Source organism: Cottoperca gobio, chromosome 17 (genome assembly GCF_900634415.1).
Source record: "Cottoperca gobio chromosome 17, fCotGob3.1, whole genome shotgun sequence".
NCBI lineage: Eukaryota > Metazoa > Chordata > Actinopteri > Perciformes > Bovichtidae > Cottoperca > Cottoperca gobio.
Window position 1 is genome coordinate 4,091,627 of NC_041371.1, and position 19,070 is coordinate 4,110,696.

General features: G+C 44.1%; 1 protein-coding gene across 2 annotated transcripts in view; it reads left to right on the top strand.

Annotated features, from left to right (window-relative positions):
- The window catches only part of cadm3 (cell adhesion molecule 3), an 80,562-nt gene that overhangs the window by 27,234 nt on the left and 34,258 nt on the right, over window positions 1–19,070 (top strand). For both annotated transcript variants that reach the window (XM_029453804.1, XM_029453805.1), the window contains exons 3-4: window positions 4,237–4,386; window positions 17,985–18,137. In XM_029453804.1, the coding sequence (XP_029309664.1) occupies window positions 4,237–4,386; window positions 17,985–18,137 (303 nt within the window). The remainder of the gene's footprint in view (window positions 1–4,236; window positions 4,387–17,984; window positions 18,138–19,070) is intronic.

Consider the following 19,070-nt stretch of genomic DNA (forward strand, 5'->3'; position numbering starts at 1 on the left):
GGGAGGAGGGGGAAGAGGGGGAGGAAGAGGCTCGACAGAAGGGCAAAGAGGTGAGGGAGGACGAGAGGAAACCGAGGAGGACATCAGGGGCAGATGGAGAGGAGGAGGGTGGGAAAGATGGAGGGAAACAGATGGAGGAAGAAGAACGAGAGAGAAGGGGGAACATGGAAATGTCCAAGGTGGTTCAAATGTTTTTCATTAAGCAGTGAATGAAGCAACATTTTTTATTAAAGGAAGAGTTGGGAAACACACTTATAGGCTTTCTGCCCAAGAGTGAGATCAGAAGACGTTAATCTCACGTGTGTGTGTGTGTGTGTGTGTGCGTGTGTGTGTGTGTGTTTAGTAACACGCTGGGCAGGACGCTCAGCTGACACCTGTGAATCTATCTTTAACTGCTACATGTCTCTACTCTATTCTAATTATCCACCCAGTACGTCTGCGCAGCTTCTTCTTGCCTCCTCCCTGTAATGACGAGACTTTATGCATTCAGAGAGCCGGACACGGAGCTGCACGTCAGCCTTGCTGCCAATTTGCACCTGTAGTAAACCTGCGACAAGTTAAAACCCCCTGCCGTCTTAAAGGGACTTACCCTGCAGAGCACCTTCACACTCAAACTGCTGTCTAGTTCAAGCGTTACTTTCTTATCATGATTTTTAAAAAATGAATATGAAAACCGTACCGAAGCTTAGAGAAGCTATTTTAATGCGCATGACTTAATAACTCTGTCAAATATTAAGTCTGTGCAGCCAAGAGGTGCCAGAGAGAAACAACAATGAATGTGTTCGTCTGAGCTACACACTGACATGTTTACATTCCTGTGTGTGCACGTAACAAAGAACAAGATACGATGTGTCGATCGCTTCCTTTATGATCGTGACGTCCAATCTGCACGTTGCATCAGACCTGACCCTAACGCGATGGAAATCCATCGACTCTCAGAAAGAAAGACATTTTTTAAAAGTTTTGAAACTAGCTCTAAGTTTTCCCCCTCTTTTTTAAACGTGTTTCCTCTCCTCTCCCTCCCGTTATACACACACACACACACACACACACACACACACACACACACACTCTCTCTCTCTCTTTAACACCCACCCTCCTCTACATACCCTTATCCATCCATCTTTCTCTCTCTCCTCCTCCCTCGCTCCCTTGACTTGATATCCCAGTCAGCCTTCTACCTCAGCGTTCTCTCACCTTGTTTGCCGGCTAGGGAAAGTGTAAATTGTGTTTCTTTAAATACCCGTGTCTTCCTCGAGCTTACAGCTCGAGGAGAGGGGGGGAGTGGAGGAGTAGATGCGAGGCGAGAAGAAAGAAGAGCGAGCCTCAGTGTTTAACTTAGCGTCTGCTAAGGATAGATAGGTCTCTCCTTTTATTTTTGCAGCTCGGGTGTTTAGCCTGACTTAACTGTTTAAACTCCGGCTGAACTTCATTTCCCCCCCCTTTAACTTTGCTGTTAAGTAGCTTCAAAGGTAAAAGAACAGCTGTATCTGTATCTGAGGCTTAAAGGGGTCGTGTGTCGTGTGGTTAGTGGCTCCCTGGTGTTTGTGTAAACTAGTTTAGACCGGGGGGGTGTGTGTGTGTGTTGGGTGTAGGACAGATAGGATGTGTCGCGAATTGTGTCGACCGCAGAAATGTTTGTCTTATTTCAAACGGCCTAATCTCTTCGGCGCCCAACTGCTGCGAACCCCACCCTCCTGACCGTGTAATGAATGCTTACCGATGATCAATGTATGTACCCGGGTCCAAGTTCTCCCCACACATGGCTCCGACTTAAATAAAAGCAAATGTATCTGTGATTAATATTCACTGTACCATCAAGCGAATGCATTATTGCAGCGATAAGTGTAAGAGGCCTTTAATTCTGCTTAACAACAGTAATGTTAACCTTTATTTATCGCCTTTCATCATTTGATAGAAACACTGTTAGCCACTGGGCTCCACTGGATTATCTGGGGATTAAATGCCTTGCTCAAAGGCGCTGCAGCAGCAGTGGTAATGAACAAGCTGTCGAATCGCACCTTCCTACTGCTCTGACCTTTAGGCCCTCAGTGCTCCAGATCAATAATTTGGAATGAAAATAAAATACTTTGAAATGACCAAATAATCATTCACTGAATGTTTCCTCTTGTGCTCTCCTGGGCCTTTGGATGGCTCGTTATTTATTACAAGGGGCGAGCTTACTTTGAGCCAGCAAGACTTTATTAAATATCTGTTGGTGTGAACATTATGCAGACGTGATGCAGGGAGAGGATCCTCTGTGTGGTGCTGTGCAGCGACCTGTGTAGCATTGGGATGACCGTGGGCAACACTGGCTCTGCCCTTCAGTCCACGGATGATAAATACTATATATTATGTAAAGAGGTCTGTAGAAATGCATCCCTTGGTTGTTTTTAGTGAAACATGCCAGCTTTGCTCAGCGTCCAAAGAAAAGACATAAGTTTGGCTAACTTGTTGCCTCCGCTTGCGGTTGGCTTGACGACTGATGCACTGGGACGGCCAATTTACCCGAAGAGTTCATGCCAAGAAGAGGAGCTCTTACGATCAGCCGAAAGAATTAGCCCAAGACGCTATTAAAGGAGACACTAATCCGTGCTGCACTTGACCACACACTCAGCCCTCAGCCATCATGGTGCTTAGATAAACTAACCACAAGGTCAGGGCTGCAGTGAAACACCACAGAGAGCGAGGCAGCGACTTACTCTGACACCAAGCGCTCTGGAGGTCTCCGTGTGCCGTTTGAGCCCTACAGGCCAACAGCAGCTGCACCTTTAAGACCTTGGAATCCTCTCGGCCCAGAGGCGAGCCTTGGAGTTTTACTTTTCTTCTAATAACTTATGTTTTCTGAGATGCTGAACTGCCCGTAAAACTGGCTTTAAAATGACAAAGAAAAGATGCTCAAAGTGGCTGCTTCCAGTTCGTGTTCTGCAAATGTGTGTTTTTGATGCGAGGTGCACTTAGTTTACTCGCCCCCTCTTCTGCATCTTCTCTCCGCGTGTCCCCCCCTCCCTTTCATGTCTTGATGGGAGTTCCGCCGAAGCAAACTTAAGCAGATGTTCTTCCTGCATGAAAAAAAAAATAAAATCAATTCCACCGCCGGTGCAAGGATGTGATAACGCTCCACGCCGAATATAAACCTGTCTCCCACTTGACAGTTTGGTTCCAATTAAACTATTTATACACGCCATATTTTCAGGGGTGAAGAGAGCGCTTTGGGGCATGTCTTCTTAGGAGATGTTCCCTCCGTTGGCTTGGTCTTGTTGTCAATTATGCCATATTTTTGTTTTGCTTGAGATTAGGTTGAGCAACACTGGCGCGTTTTTGAAGTGAACAGGAAGGGAGGAGAGCGCAGAGCGCGGCTGGGTGCACTCAAAGCCAAACCTAACACGGCAAAAGCGTTGTCGCGACCAGGCGTGTCATTACTTACTTGTAGAAGGGGCCGATCCACGTGATTGTCTGCCACCCTGACAGAATGGAAGGAGCAGAATTAGCACCATCGCCCGTTATCAAGGGAGTGCTGTTAAATACCTTCATTTAAACCAATCTGAACACTGTCACACACCCAGTTCACTGTTCAGGGGGGGGGGGGGTGTGGCTGTTCCAGCTCCAGAATCCCTTCATTATGCCGGGTCATTTGTATTCTCTTTCTCTTTCCCTCTGACCCGCTCATTTCCATAATGCCTGTCCCGTTTGAGCTTGTTCTGTACCAGCCAATACATATGCATGGTGTTAAGGACCGACACAGATATTGACAAAAGAGGGTTACAAAGCCATTAGAGGTACGAGACAGTGCTCTTGTTGTTGCTTTGACCTGTGGAGAGCCACTCTCTGCCGCGGTCTCTTCATCTCTGCTGGTCCCTCAGGTCCCTGCAGTCTCTGGGTGCCGGGCCTGCTCCTGACTCATCGCTCTTACATTGGCCTTGCAGACATACAACCAGATAGCCATTTGTCTGCTTTTTTTTGTTGTCCTTCTGACAGCATGCCCGTGTGTGTGTGTGTGTGCATTGAGTCTTTGCTTTCAGAAAGACAGATAGAGATATATAGATAATCTGACAGGCAGAGAAAGAGAAGGGCGGGGGGAGAGAGAGAGAAAGAGAGAGAGCGAGGCGAGTAATGCATTTTGTGGGTTTATCTGATTTGTGTTACTATTTTTGCTTGTATTTTCATATAAGCGCAGTGTCTCTCTGACGCGTCTCATGATTAACCCCCCCTCCTCCTTTCTCTCTTGTTACCTAGACGACAACCCCTTGCAGCCAGTGACCTCAGATGAAACGGTGTCCGTAGGGGGGACGGTGACACTGACCTGCCATGTGCCTGAGACCGATAACTCCTCACTGCAATGGTCCAACACGGCACAGCAGACCCTGTACTTTGGAGAGAAGAGAGGTAAGAGGTGGCGATGGAGAGGAACCATTAAAGTGTCAATAAAAAAGCAAAACTGTATCCTACAAAATACTTTTAAATATGTTTTGAAGGGAACATAAATGCTCATTAGGTTCACTCAGCCATGTTTCCTCCAATCCAGAAAGTGAGACGTTTTTACACCGCAGAGATGTCGCGTTGAGTCGCCGGGTGTCGCCGGGTGTATTCAGTATTTCAGTACATTAGTGGGATTATCTGTGCGTGTTGGAGAGATGGATGCAGTTACACCTTCTCAACATCTGGATAGAGTGGGTCTTGAGAAATTGGAATTCTGTCTTGGATGCAAATACACTTCTGATGAGCTGGAGATCCAATCTGCCCAAAATGCATAAAGTAAAGTGGTCTAATGTTAATAATGCAGTTCCATGCAAATGTAATTTATAGGAGACAGGGTTGCAATAAAGATATTGTTTCTTTTTAATCTTTGTTGAACAAGGCACTAATAGCTATTTGTTACTCACTGGGTCAAAAGCTTTGTTCGGGAGAAAAAGCCCCGAGCGAAGACATTAGAGAGCTGAGGAAGCAACATGTAATATTGTACGGGGGCCAAAAGTGTTCAATATGTACAACTGCTGGAAACAAAAGGACCAAAACAAAGCTCGCAGTCTGATGGGCGTCGATGTGTCCAATTCAAACGGCTCCTTTTTAAAAGATAGTCTCATTAATCAATGTTGTGCAACGTGATGCTGGCTTTTAATGATGTTCTGAAAAGGAGAGAGTTTCCCGCTCCTTGGCTGAATGGTCCGACATCACATAACAAACCCTGTACTTTGAAAGGAAACGACGAGGTGAGAAGGACAGCGAGTGGTGGGGAGAGAAATGACGCCGTAAATAAGGAGTGACAATTTAAATACAGTGCTTTTGTGCTAATGATGACTTTTAACTGTGTCGGCTGTGTAGGAGTGAAAAGGAGCATGCACAACAGCCAGTTAGAGGATAAAGACCTCACAATGAAATGTCCTTTTCAATCTGACAAGATGAAAAGGCCCCACAAGAATGTTCAAACATCAAATCATTCGTAAAGGAAACTTCCGGACGAGCTGAAAAGTGAACTCCAACTTCTAGAGTGTCTCTTTGCAACGTCCAACATCTCACAACAGACTTTGGATCAAAGAGAGGAGAGAGTGGGACAGATGGATGAAAGGAGGGGTGGGAGAGTCTGAGAATTAGAGGCGAGGGTGGTGAGAGAGACAGAGAGACTCCCTCGTGCACGAATACAACACTTAACAGCAGAAGTGAAGTGATCGAGAGAGATGGGAGTCAAGAATGGCGAGAGTAGAGACGGATACAGGCCCAGAAGTTTTCATTGTGGTGAGCCAACATTTTTGCAACAGACAATTTAGAGAACAGAGAGGCGAGAGAGGATGAGGGAGGGAGGTGAGGAAGGACAAATGGAGAGATCGGCAAGTCTTTACTCTAGATGGAGCTTCAACCACAGCAGAGAGGATGAGATAGAAAGTGAGGCTCTTCTCTGCAATGATAGAACACTTAGAGGCTGACCTGTACTTTGGAGGGAATTGAGAAGAGTATTGGAGGAGGAGAAGGAGGAGGAGGAGGAGGGAGGGGAATGGGAGAATATAGGAGGAGGGGGTTGAGATGGAGCAATGCAGTGGTCCAACATGCACAGCAGATGCTGTGTTTGGAAAAGCAGAGTTGAGAGACAGAGAAGGGAGAAGAAGATGACGGGAGCTCAGAATCCAACCCTTCATCCATGTCTTCTCTTCAAAGTGCAGCAGATGGAGACAGCAAGAAGTGTGCGTGTGTGTGTGTTGTGGGGGGGTGCACGAAGATCTTGTCTTTTGAGGAGAGTGGAGGTAGAACGATAGAGGAGGGGTGGAGGTGTGTACGTTAGGAGCAGCTGATGACGAGGGGCAGAGAGAGAAGAAGAAGGAGACGAGTTGTTGCAACACTTTTAGGGGAAGAGTAGCAGATGGGAAATAATGAAGCGATAGCATTTCTGACTGTAATAAGGTGTTGAGACAACAAAGGAAACAGTACAGTCTCTTTCATTTCATTCCAAGCGATGAATGTAAGTCCCAGTATTCACTCTCCTTTTAGTTCCATTTTGGTCTCCACCAACTCCTGAGGGGGACATATCCAACTGATAGATGCTCCGCCACGCTCACCAGCTAGTGGCTAACTGTCTGCTGCTCGGCGCTAAGCAGGAAGTGTACAGTGGGTGTATCTAAGTTTGGAAACTGCAGAATGGTGGAATCATTCTCTGTTGATTTCTCTCACATTACACATGATCATTTCATTTATTCCTCATGTGAACATGTTGATTAATGCAGCATTAAATGCACTTAAAGATCATGGTCATGGTTGACTGCCACACAAATATCGTTGTGATGACAAAGCAACAGTTTTTTGCTCCTTTTTGTTGGCTTGAACTTCGGCGTCTCCCGCACGTGACCGTCCAAAAAGGCCTCGCTCGATAGTTTGCTGTAATCGTCCAGCCAGGAAGTGAAAGTCGACGGAAGGACAGACAGATTAAGACGGTGAAATAAAAGGATGGAGGAGGAAGAGGGACTAAGAATTCCTCAGTGCTTCACTTTGGAAATGATAGATGGAGATGTAGCAGCAAATCAACGCAGTTGGCCCGAACAGCAAAGCGCGGACAGTTTGCTTCAGAGCTGAGACAGCGAGAGATAAAGGGACGAGAGCAAAGAGAAAGAGGAGGATGTAGTAGAACATGAACAGAAAAGGGGGGGGGGGGGAGGAAATAAGAGTTGATTGAAGAGCAGAAAAAGGAAATAAATTAGGACTTCACACCACCACGTTCTAACACTGCACAGCATGCACCAGGGGGATGGACAAATACCGTGATTGGGATAGAAGAAGAAGAAGAAGAAGATGATGCGTGACAACCGCTCACAGTGAAGTCTCCATACTGCACAGCAGAGACTGTACTATGGCAACATCAGAGATGTTCAGACGGCAGAAAGATAGGAGTGAGAGAGAGGGATGGATGTTTCTCTTTACTCATCAAACATCATGGCCAAGAAAGTAGGATGGAGAAGGAGAGGAGGAGGAGGAGGAGGAGGAGGAGGAGGAGGAGGAGAGGAGCAGGGAGGTGTTGAACGGGTATAAAGAGAGAAATTACATTATAGAGAGTCCATGTGCAAATGATGCAGGGTGGGGGATATACAGGGAGACCTTGGATTTCATTTAGAAAAAGGTTCTTATTCACAAATAATGTGAAAAAGGATGAAAAATCAAAGGCAAAGCTGTGATATATGAAATGTTGATGTTGCCGGCATAATCACAGGGTCACATCGATTCTCTGCGGATTGAAAGCTCAAGACGACGTTTATCATTATTCAGGCAAAGCAAAGCCATTGATATCAGTTTAATTTGACCCTGCTTTGCACAGATGAGCTGTGAGACAGAGGGGGGGACGCAGTGTGAGCACACTTTAAGTTACTTTCTTTTTTTTTGACATTTAGGTGAATTGAAAGATTCAAATAAAAAAGTAAAATGTGAGAATAGCAGCCGGGTTCCAGCGGAGCAGAGCTAATGAGAGTTCTGCGACTATCACTGCCGAGATAAAGATAAAGCAAAACAGGAAATTAATTGTTAAGGGACACAAAGCCCAGTCGTGTTTATTAAAGCAGATACAAGGACAAAACAATATGTTTTTACAGTTAATCCTGTGCTGTATTAATCTGAGCGTGAACGTTTAGAGCAAAGCAACCTGTCATTCCACGGCGCAAACAAATGATCGGATAACTGTAGCCAATCCGGAGATATTTTAATACGGGTTTTATAAGGCCTTAATTCTGGATAATTTATTTTAAGACCCTTTTAAGGACCCACAGACACCCTGGAGGGAATGTGTAGGAGTAAATGGGTGGAGGGATCCAGTGCTGCTAATAGAAGAGATTAGACAGCGAGGAACTCATGAAACAGATGGGCTCCTACGTTAATGCTGAACTACCAGGAGACAGGGAGACAGGCAGGGAGATGAAGAGATGGACATGAGGGAGATGAAGGCAGACGGAGGAACCTTGAAATCAAGACAAGGAAAGGGAAACAAACACATTTACATATTTGGCTTTTTAGTAGCTTCTCTCATCCCAAAGTAGTTTGTTGTTCCTCGGCAGAGTGAGTCAGTAGGTTGGAAGAATCACTTCGTGTGTGTGTGTGTGTGTGTGTGTGTGTGTGTGTGTGTGTGTACTGCAGGCTCCGGGGTGAGAATAGTTAGTTTGGAAACCACACACACACACGCACACACAAATAGATGGCTGAGTGGATAGGAAGGAGATAAAGCCATGAGCATACTGACGGACACTCCTCATTCTTTATTCTTCACTTTGAGACTCTGACTTATGGGGGGCGCTCCGGGCGACCCTGATTATTTTCATGAGTAGTCGTCTTGTCTGTGTCGCGTCGGAAAATAGTGAAAAATGTCCGGCACAACTTCCCAGAGCACAACATGATGTCTCCTTACGTTGTGATCCAAGTGTATTCTCCATGAGACGGAGACAAGCAGGGAAATCAACACACAACAACGAAACCAGATTAATGTTCTGTTGATGAAGTAATCTACGAATAGTTTCAGCTGTAATATCCCTATTATTAGTACTCTTCGTTATACAATGATGTGTTTATTGTTTCCTATTTAATCCGGACATTTAGCTAATTAATTTACTGCTTGACATCAATTAGTTTCCCTTCTGTTCTGCGTAATGAGCAGTGTTTGTCCTGATGTTGCATCATTCACACACATCTTGGCGACAGTAGGACAAAAGTGAAGTCCGACCCTCACACCGACGCTGGAATGAAAATAACACAACAAAATATAATACAGAATTACTTCCCTGGATTGTGAAAGGATTTTGTGACAGTAGCACAAATTGGAAGCTGTATATTCACTTGTTAGGTAACGATTAACTTTCAGCCGCAGAAATAAAGATGAGTAAAGATGTTTGCTTTGCTTCGTTGCTTATGATTAAAAAAAAAAGAAATCTTTGGGGTAAAACAGTCAGAAACTTCAGTTAATGACTCAGGAAGTAAAGCAAGGTTATGAAGCATGAACAGAAGATGCACCTTTCCTTCTTTCTGCTGCTCGAGGACCGTCTGATATGCATTATAAACTTGTGCTCATTCCATAAAATGGGAGGATGAGACCAGCCACATGATTTACGCAGAGCAGCATCTATGTGCAGTTAATAAAAGTATAATAAAATAATGTGAGGCTTTGAAAACACATTTCCACAGCAGAAAAAAAAATGTAAAGTCATCCTCTTAGTCTGGCTGTAATCTTATTTATTTGTCATGTGCGGTTTCCTTCCTTTCCATAAAAGCATATACGCAGACATCAGACTCTCTGCCTCAGTACAGTTTAACAAGGTAACAGCTCTCTGGTGATTTATAAAGCACGTCGGACGAGGAAGCTCTCGTGCAGCGTGAGTATATCGACGCAGGCAGACGTTAACTGTGGCGGAAATGACTAAGCTGTAAATCATTTCATTAAAAAAAACTACTTTTAAAGTTTACAGTGTTGAGGAGTCTTAAGCGAGCGCAGAAAAATATAGAAATTGATGGTTCCCACTCAGCCTCTCAGAGAAGGAGACAAAGCGACAGTGACTGCTCACAACACAGTGCGAGACACACTGCACATGCAGGGTGTGAGATGTTTTTTTGACATTTCCAGAAAAAACTATTGATCCACATCACATCAGTCAACGTTTTCTTGGTGTCTGCGAAGGCTCTCTGGAGAATGCATTAACAACAAGCATCACAGGAGTGAAAGACTGCCGCAGACACTTTTGAAATGGAGCACTTGAAAGAGGGCTTTTTCTACATTTTCTCTTTGTATCATCTGAACTTTTATAGTTTTTTACAGGTGTGCTTAAAATAATCACGTATAATGGTAGACAAGTGCGAGGAGAAGAAAGAGGCGGGAGTACAAAGAATTCAAAGTTAGAAATCCAATTTATTTTTTGAGGTTAATGAAGTAAATTTATTAAAAAAAAATAACATCCCCTGTGATTCAGGAGTTGACCTTTTGCCCCTCACCCACAGGAATAAACAAAGACTCATGCATTAGTTGGGCTCAGTGTAATTGTAATGGCTCTACACTTCACACAGGTTTCTTCTACAGGAGGAGACGTCATAACTTTTATATTGCCTTCTGTAGGTTGTGCAGAAACACTGATTTATTATAGGTCTCTTTCATCTGTTTACCTGCAAGTCAGCGCTTCACTACAATAGATAGCTTTCTTACCAAGAGTTAGATGAGTAGATCGATACCACTGTCATGTCTGTACAGTACACTAAACATTAAGTTACAGCCAGAAGCTTGTTAGCTTAGCATAAAGACCGCTAAGGGCTGACCTTGCTCTGTCTAAACGTACAAACATCTGCCTTCCAAAACTTATTTACACGTTAAATCTTCTTTGTGTCGTCCACATGAAAACTGAAGTGTGAAGTCACTGCTTTTTCCCCCCCCCACGTATGGACGGAGCGCTGCTAGCTGTTTCCAGTCTTTATTCTACGCTAAGCTAAACGTCTCCTCGCTCTGACTTCAAATGCAACGTGCAGATATGACAACAGATGTGGCAACAAAGCAAATAAGCGCATTTCTCAAACTTTTCCTTCAAACTAGCTTCTTGTACAAGCGAGGATGAACCACATGGCATCCGGTCTATATAGATAAAAGAATGAAAAGAGCTGCACACACACACACACACACACACACACACACACACACACACACACACACACACACACACACTGACAATCAAATCAATTCACTGCAGGACATCAAGAGCGATCAGGGAGAGGTGGTGGAAATAGTTCCCATTTTACTTTGCATTAGTCTGAACCTGCGACTTCTAAAAGGAGCAGCAAAGTTAATGTGATGGCAGCGCAGACAACCCAAAGCAGCTGAAAGGAGCAGCAGGCTGATAGTGACAGCTATTTTTATAATTGTTTCCTTGACTTCTTTATACTATGAAAGGTGATGCAAGAAGAGAGAGAACGCTACGCTTCAGCATTATGCATTTTGCTCCGTTGTGTTTTCTTTCTTATCCCACCGCACCAGGCTGAGCAGCCGGCACCAGCAGTGTCTTCTCCACATAATCCAGCTCTTAAGAAGTGTCATCGGTCAGTGTTATTTGCCAGAAATCCCTAATGGACATTTTTCGCCGCTGTAAATACTACACGGCAGGATTTCATTGGCATGTTGCTTGAAGCTGAAACACCGTCGGGAACAATTTTCTCTCAAGTTTCATCTGGAACTAATGCCTCCTTGCTTCAATTTGCACCACCCTGGGCAAAGTTTGGTTCATCCTGCTCCTTCCATTGATTTTGCATACATCTGTGCCGCTGCCTCTAAATGATTATCTTTTAATTCTGTCTGAAGGCAGGGCAAGAGAGAGAAGTGGATTGAGGAAAGAGGCGGAGGGAAGGGAGGCGTTAGGTGGATAAAGCAGACAGAGGTGTGTTTTTATCAAACGTTCCATAGTTGTTGTACTGATCCAGGATCAATTGATGCTCTCAGATCAGTGAGGAAGGTATGATCAAGGGAAGCCGCCGGTCATTGAACCCTGATCAACTGTCGGAAAGGACGGATAATTAGGGAGCTGGAGAGAATATTCAGAAACAGATGGGAGGATGAAGGCGCCATGTGTGGGAGAGAGAGAGAGAGAGAAGGAAGAAGAAGAAGAAACGCTGTCTCTTTGGATGTGAGCGTCAGCTAAATGCCTGAAATGTAAAACAAAATGAGAGAGAGAGAGTTGAGTGATGAGAGAAGGAGGGAGGGGCAGACAGGAGAAGAACGAGAGAAGAACAAAGCAGGGAAGGAGAAATGGACAGAGAGGGAATCAAGAGAGGGAGAGGTGAAGTGAAGCTCCAGGTTGAGCCAAGGAGAGAGATGATGAAATGAAAAGATGCAGAAGCTGCGAGGGAGATAGAAAATATAAAAGCATCGCTGTGTAACTGATGCTCCTTCCTCGGCAGCGCAGGTTTCTCCCCCTGTCGTGCCAATAAGGCAAATCTCAATTTGAGAGAGTTCTCGTCAGAGTCCAAACTTAGTTAGAAAGGCAGGCGGAGGTGGGAGGCAGATGAAAAAGGAATATATGCATGTGCACTCAGTATGTGTTGTGAGAGAAGTCCCCTCTTCCCGAATGTTTGAAGTTGAAAGAGCATGAGGAAGATTGAGGGAGGAGGAAGAGAAGGAGGTGGAGAAGGAAGACGAGTAGGCGAAAATAGCTGCTGTGACCAGATCAACAGTTGGACCTTCGGGGAGTATCGAGTCTCGTAGTTTGAGCTGCAGACAAGAACCACTGTCTGGGCAAACACACACACACACACACACACACACACACACACACACACACACACACACACACACACACACACACACACACACACACACACACCGACATGCAGATACACTTTCAAACATAGATGCACAAAAAGGTTTGTAGGCTGATAAGTAGATCTTGTACTTGATATGTAATCAACACATAAATGCGCAATCTTCTACAGCTCAAAGCTCTCTCGACACCACTTACAAACCCCTCGTACATATGCACACACGTAGAAGTGTGTGTGTGTGTGTGTGTGTGTGTGTGTGTGTGTTGCATCTCTGCAGCAACCACACAATTGACTTGTGAATGTATACAAGTGCACACGACTGGATAACAGTTCAATATGATGATTTATAGTCTTTCAATGGGATTCATACATCGAGATATCACGTTACACAATTACTAAATTGTCTAAATTGGTAATAATAAGCACACACTAACTGGAAGATTTGGCTTCACGGTAAGACGCTTTGTTTCTGAGAAACCTAAATGATTTCAGTTTTATTTTAGAGAAATCATGTTTTGTTTTCTGCCTAGTTAGCAGATGGCTCCAAACACTGCGACACCCGTGAGCTCCAGCTGACGTCGCTTCGGAGAAGAACACATTATTCAGATGCACAAAACACGCTCGTGGCAAATTGAAAATGACCTGTTGTTACAAGTCGGAACAAAACACCCGGCTGGAGATGCCACGTCCGTCAGAGGTTGACCCAGAATCTGAACGTGAACAGATTTGAACTGCTCTATGCTTTATCTGTTCTCTACAAATGTTTAATCTTTAACTTTAGTTTGCTGCTAAATCAGCTTAGTGACTTCTTACCAAAATGCATATTATGATTATTATTATTAGGACATTGTATGCCATTACTCGAACTGGGGACGTTGTGGCTGCTCGGCATCATAATCCATAATCCCTGTATTTTCTAATGCAGTTTTGTTTCATTTGGACCACCTGTTTGCAAAATGCCGAATGGATTTGTATTCCTGCTTCTAAACATCAAGAATGAGAAGAGGAAACTAGAACACAAACTTCCATTGGTTTAGAAAAGAAGTTGTGAACTCTAATCTTAGATGTTTGGAGTTTCATGTCCATCCGAGCCTGGGAAGAGCTCCAAATGTCACTGATCAAGTTCTATGAAAAGAATGAAGAGAGCTTCTGCTTTTGAACTGTGTTCCTCTTCCTTTACACACACACACACACACACACACACACACACACACACACACACACACACACACACACACACACACACACACACACACCTTTGTTCATTAATCCAGTTTATCTCAATACTCAATTCATTACATCCCGTCAGGGAAGAAACAAAAGCCAAACAGCAGAGTGTGACCTATTGGCAGACTATTTATGTTGCCCATATCGCAGGCTAAACAGCGCAAGGCACATGTACAATTTTCAGGGGCGTCCCGATCGATTCTCCCCCGTAACTAGATATCATATCGTTTTTTTAAAAATCCATCACACCTGTACTCTCGAGCGATATACATCGTTTATAATGAAAAACGAAAGAGCAAAGCAATAAAACCCTGGAGTCAGAAAAGATTAGAAATTGTTGAGATGTAAGAGAGAACAACAGAGAAGAACAAGAGAGAGGGAAGAGGGGAGGAGGGGGAAGGGAATAAGGAGACTGATGGTTGCGCGCAGGGTCCTGGGGGCATGGATGAGCGTGTGTGTGTGTGTGTGAGTGAGTGACCGTATGCCTCACACACACCCACGCTCACACACCCACCCACACAGAGAGGGTAGCTCATGAAGACAAATGTAGTGACCTTGCTTAGTGATAAGGCATGAAGATAAAGTAGTGTTGGATGAAATAACTGAAAAACACAAAGAGAAACAGAAGCATGTGTGTGTGTGTGTGTGTGCGTGCGTGCGTGCGCGTGGGAGTGCAATAGAGATAGACAGGTGAACCGACAGATGGGAAGATGGAGAGACAGGGAGATAATAGTGAGACAATAAGAGATGAGGAGGCAAACAGACACAGATGTGGCTCAATGCTGAGAAAATAAACAACAAGATATGAAAACAGACAGTGACCATATCAGAGTATTAAACTACACACACACACACATATATTTGGAGTCTCCCACGCAATACACGAACACTTTCAGAATAAAATGACATAACGAGTTACTCAACACGAGCTCTTGCTTTGTTGCTTAAGGGTGTAGTTGTCACCTTGTGGCGGTGGTGTTGCAGTGTGCAGGCGTGGTCAGTACGCTGTGACGTCACTGTCACTGACTGTTGTTTTCAGCTTGCTTCCTTTCCCATTCGGTACATGTGAAGTAGCAGTTGTGTTAACAGTGAGCAGTCAACCTCATTTTCTAAACACCTTCACGTCACGAGAACACTGTTGCTTTGGCGACTGACTCTGAAAATCATTGTCAGCTTGTTAAAAAGAGGTAAATGATTATTTAATTTTTTACATTTCAACACCATGCGTAGGGATGAGAGAAGGAAAGACAAAACCACAAAGTTCCAAAAGCTCAGACATTTCTTTAAATGTCAGTAGCCTATATGTTAAAACTCAATAGACACTTGTCCTAGTCTTGTTGACTATCGTGTAGCCTATGTACGGCTAACGTTAGCAGTTGCATTAGCATCAGATTAAGTTAGAATTAGCCTGCTTGCTAGCTAAAAATAAAGAAAAAGGTATTGTATGCGGTTTAGATCTGAATTACTGTTGATACAGTAGGAAAGTATTACACTTTTGGACATTACCGCTGTTACGATAACCAACTTAAAACAAATGGATGAAACAATCAAACAAAGGTACCTCGACAAGTTAGTAAGCTAACGTGTTAGCTTGCTGACAAACAGCTGTTTTTCCGATTGTCTCTTTTATCTCCAAAAGAAAAGCAGGTGCTTCATTTAGAATATGTTCAAAACTGCCGTGAAGAGAGTTGTCCCACACATTTGTGTCACAATCAACTTCAGTTTATCTCAAGTGCACATTACCCAAAGATTCGACTTTACAACAAAAGACGAAAAACCACAATATTACATGAAAAGTACACACTCACACACACACACACACACACACACACACACACACACACACACACACACACACACGATGATGTTAATATGACAACAAGGTTGAGGTTAATAAAGATCACACAGTACAACCCTAACAGGACCGGGGGTAGCTAGCTTACTTGTCGATAAAATAGTCGTTAATTTTGGTTTCCAGTCGGTAAAATTAGGAAAGATAATAGTGGACAAACAAAAGTTGTGTTTTCACTGTGGATTGGAAATCAACGGAGCTTTCCTCCCGAATGTGCAAAGGGCAGAGCAGCGTGGCTCAGAGGGCAAAGACTCGGCCACCAGAAGAGTTCTTGTTAAAGCGACGAATGATTCATTAACCAGCGACTAGGGAACGTAAAGGGCGAGATGGAGTGTATGGGGAAATAAGGCAGGAGACATACTGTATGAGGGGGCTAGGCCATTTATGACCTTATAGGTAAGAAGGAGGATTATTTAATCAGCTCATATCAGTGGCATATCAAAGGAAGCCTCACATCTAACTCTAGCACACCTGACTAATAGCTAAAACACAGTTGTTAGCTTAGCTGGACCTTCTCTCTCTTCTCTCCTCGTGTTTCAGAGCTGAGACGAAAATAGTGCCAGAGTTAGTAACTTAAAACGTCTTTGGATGTGGGAACAAATCTATTTCACTATTCACTTTACTTGACCACAGAAGTTCTTTGCAGGTATCTGTTTTCTGTTTGTGTGTTAAGTCATTGTTTGCGGGGAGCCAACTCTGCGTGATGGCGCCAGAGAACAAAGCTGAAAACCTTTTTATGGAGACAGAGAGATAGACAGATAGACATCTCGATAGACAGGCCGATAGGGAGGCAGGGAGACCGACAGCAATCACACTGCACAAACAGCGTAGAGGTCAATGCTATCACGGAAACGAGCGGGTTATTTCGTAGCATTTCATCATCATCATCTATCTCGGTCGCTTGCGCTCTCTCTCCCTCTTTCATGGCTGGATTTCTCATTGATGACAAAGCCATTTATGTCTCTCTTATGTTCCCCCCCGCCTCCCGCTCTCCCCCTCCCCATCCCTCTCCCTTATTCTCCTTGCTACTTACGCTTCCTCTATTTTATTTTTCTCTCTTGCTCCTTCTCTTGTCTCTCATTCTCAATTTGCGTCTCCTCTCTTTACTCCCCTCTTTGTCTTTCTTTGCCTTGTTCGTGCTCACATCTCAGCTATTTTCCTCCTCTTTCACCTCGTCTTCATCACTCCTCCTTCTCCTCCTCCTCTCTCTCTTACATCATTTTCTATCTAAACACCCCCCCACGCTCCCCCTCCTTTCCATTTTACCTTTCTTCTTTCCATGACTTAAATTCTGCACATCATCTTTCTTACTTTCCCTCTTACTCTGCCTCCCCAACCTTCCCTCTTACTCTGCCTCCCCAACCTTCCTCGCCCTCTTCTACGCTTTCTTACTCTCTTATTGTTCTCACTACTAACCCACTTCTTCTTCTTTTCTTGCCTCTGTTTCTTTCCCTACTTTCTCCAACTTATACCTTCCCATGTCCCCCCTTTTTCATTCCTTCCTTTTCCGCTCCTCCTTTGTTCATCACACTTTCTCCCCATTTACTCTATCCCTACCTCTCTTCTTTTCTCTTTTACTCTTCCTCATCCACATCTTTCTGCTTCGCCTCTGCCACACCTTTCTCCTCTTTCGTCCCTTTTACCTGTCTCTCATTGTCCTCCCTACTTCACCTGATATTCTTTATCATCTCTTCCTTTCTTAATCCTTACATCCTCCCATGTTTCTTCTTCTCTCCCCTTTCTCCTCCCCGCCTGTCTTCCATTACATTCCTTCTCCCATGTGTACTGCTCTCCTGTCTTCTGTTCCCCCCCTCTTCCTTCTTTCCTTCCTCTATCTTTGTGCTGTCCCTCCTACCTGACTCATACCATACCTCCTTTCTCTGCCTCCTCCTTTCTTCCTCTTCCTCCGAGTGCATGGCAAACATGAGAAAACTATTAGAAATCCATTGCAATATATTAAATATACATACAAAATGGATTGCTCAGTATTAAAGTGATAAGAGTTTGAAAGCAAAACATGACTTTATAGGTAATTAGATAAAATCATTAAAAAAAACATTCCTTTTACAATTTAAATCTCTTCAAATAATTCATAATGCGGATCAATTATATATGCACATTTCTAATTATTGATATCCTTTTCCTCTTCTTCCTTCAGCACTGAGAGATAACCGCATCCAGCTGCACCGCTCGACAGCCACCGAGCTTTCCATAACCATCGGCGAGGTGCAGCTGTCCGACGAGGGCGAGTACACCTGCTCCATCTTCACCATGCCGGTCCTCACCGCCCGAGCTACAGTCACCGTGCTAGGTGGGTCACACAAACACACACGTACGCACTACATACTCACACACTGTGCATATTGGGGGGCAATCTGTTGTCTTGATGTTGCCAAAAACAGAGGCTGCAACTTTTCCAGACCTTGAAATAAACCTTGGACTGTTTGTATGCATCTGTCGAGCACATTCACTTTTTTGATGCAGCAGGAAAATCAATAAAATCCTTTTTCATTTAGGATTTCAATAAAGCCCTGTTTACTCTTTTTAATCTGACCTTTCTTCGTCCTGTCTGTTGTTGAAGGAGGATCCCTCTGTGTGAGGCCCATCCTGAGGTTTTCTTCACATTTGTCTTCCCCAGGCTTTTCTAAAAACATCTTTTTTCTCACTGAGGCTTAACGGTGCAAAATGACGTTCTTGCCTCCTTTGTGTTTGTACTAAGACGTGTCATCTTTGAGACTGATTGACGGCAGAACAAATCATCTTGACTGCAGTCTATCTTAATTTATCTCGCAAACCTGTGGGATTGTGACAAATCCAAACGGATGATTTGAAGCTTTTGGAATCTTTTATTATTTTCTCCTCAGTTGTCATGTTGCTTATAAAGATTTTCACAAAAATATCTACCGTTTCTAGCAGTCGCTTTCAGACTACACGCACAGAAAATGTAGGCCCATCAAATGACATACGGAGTAGATTAACTTTTAGAATTGGGAAAAAGTGGCTCAATTTCACCTTGATACACCGCTGTGACATTGTGCCAGCCAGACCTACCCTGCAGAGTCTGCGCTCTCTCAGAGCAGGGTGGAGTTTGACCCTGTGGATGTCCATTGGAAATGCGACAAGCGAGGAGAGGCTGCCTGTTGGCATGAGGCAAAGTATTGCTACTCCAGCACTTCAGTGTTTCGCTTCCATAAAGTTAGAGGACTTATGAAAGACGGGCTAGAAAGTAATGTGTGTGTCACAA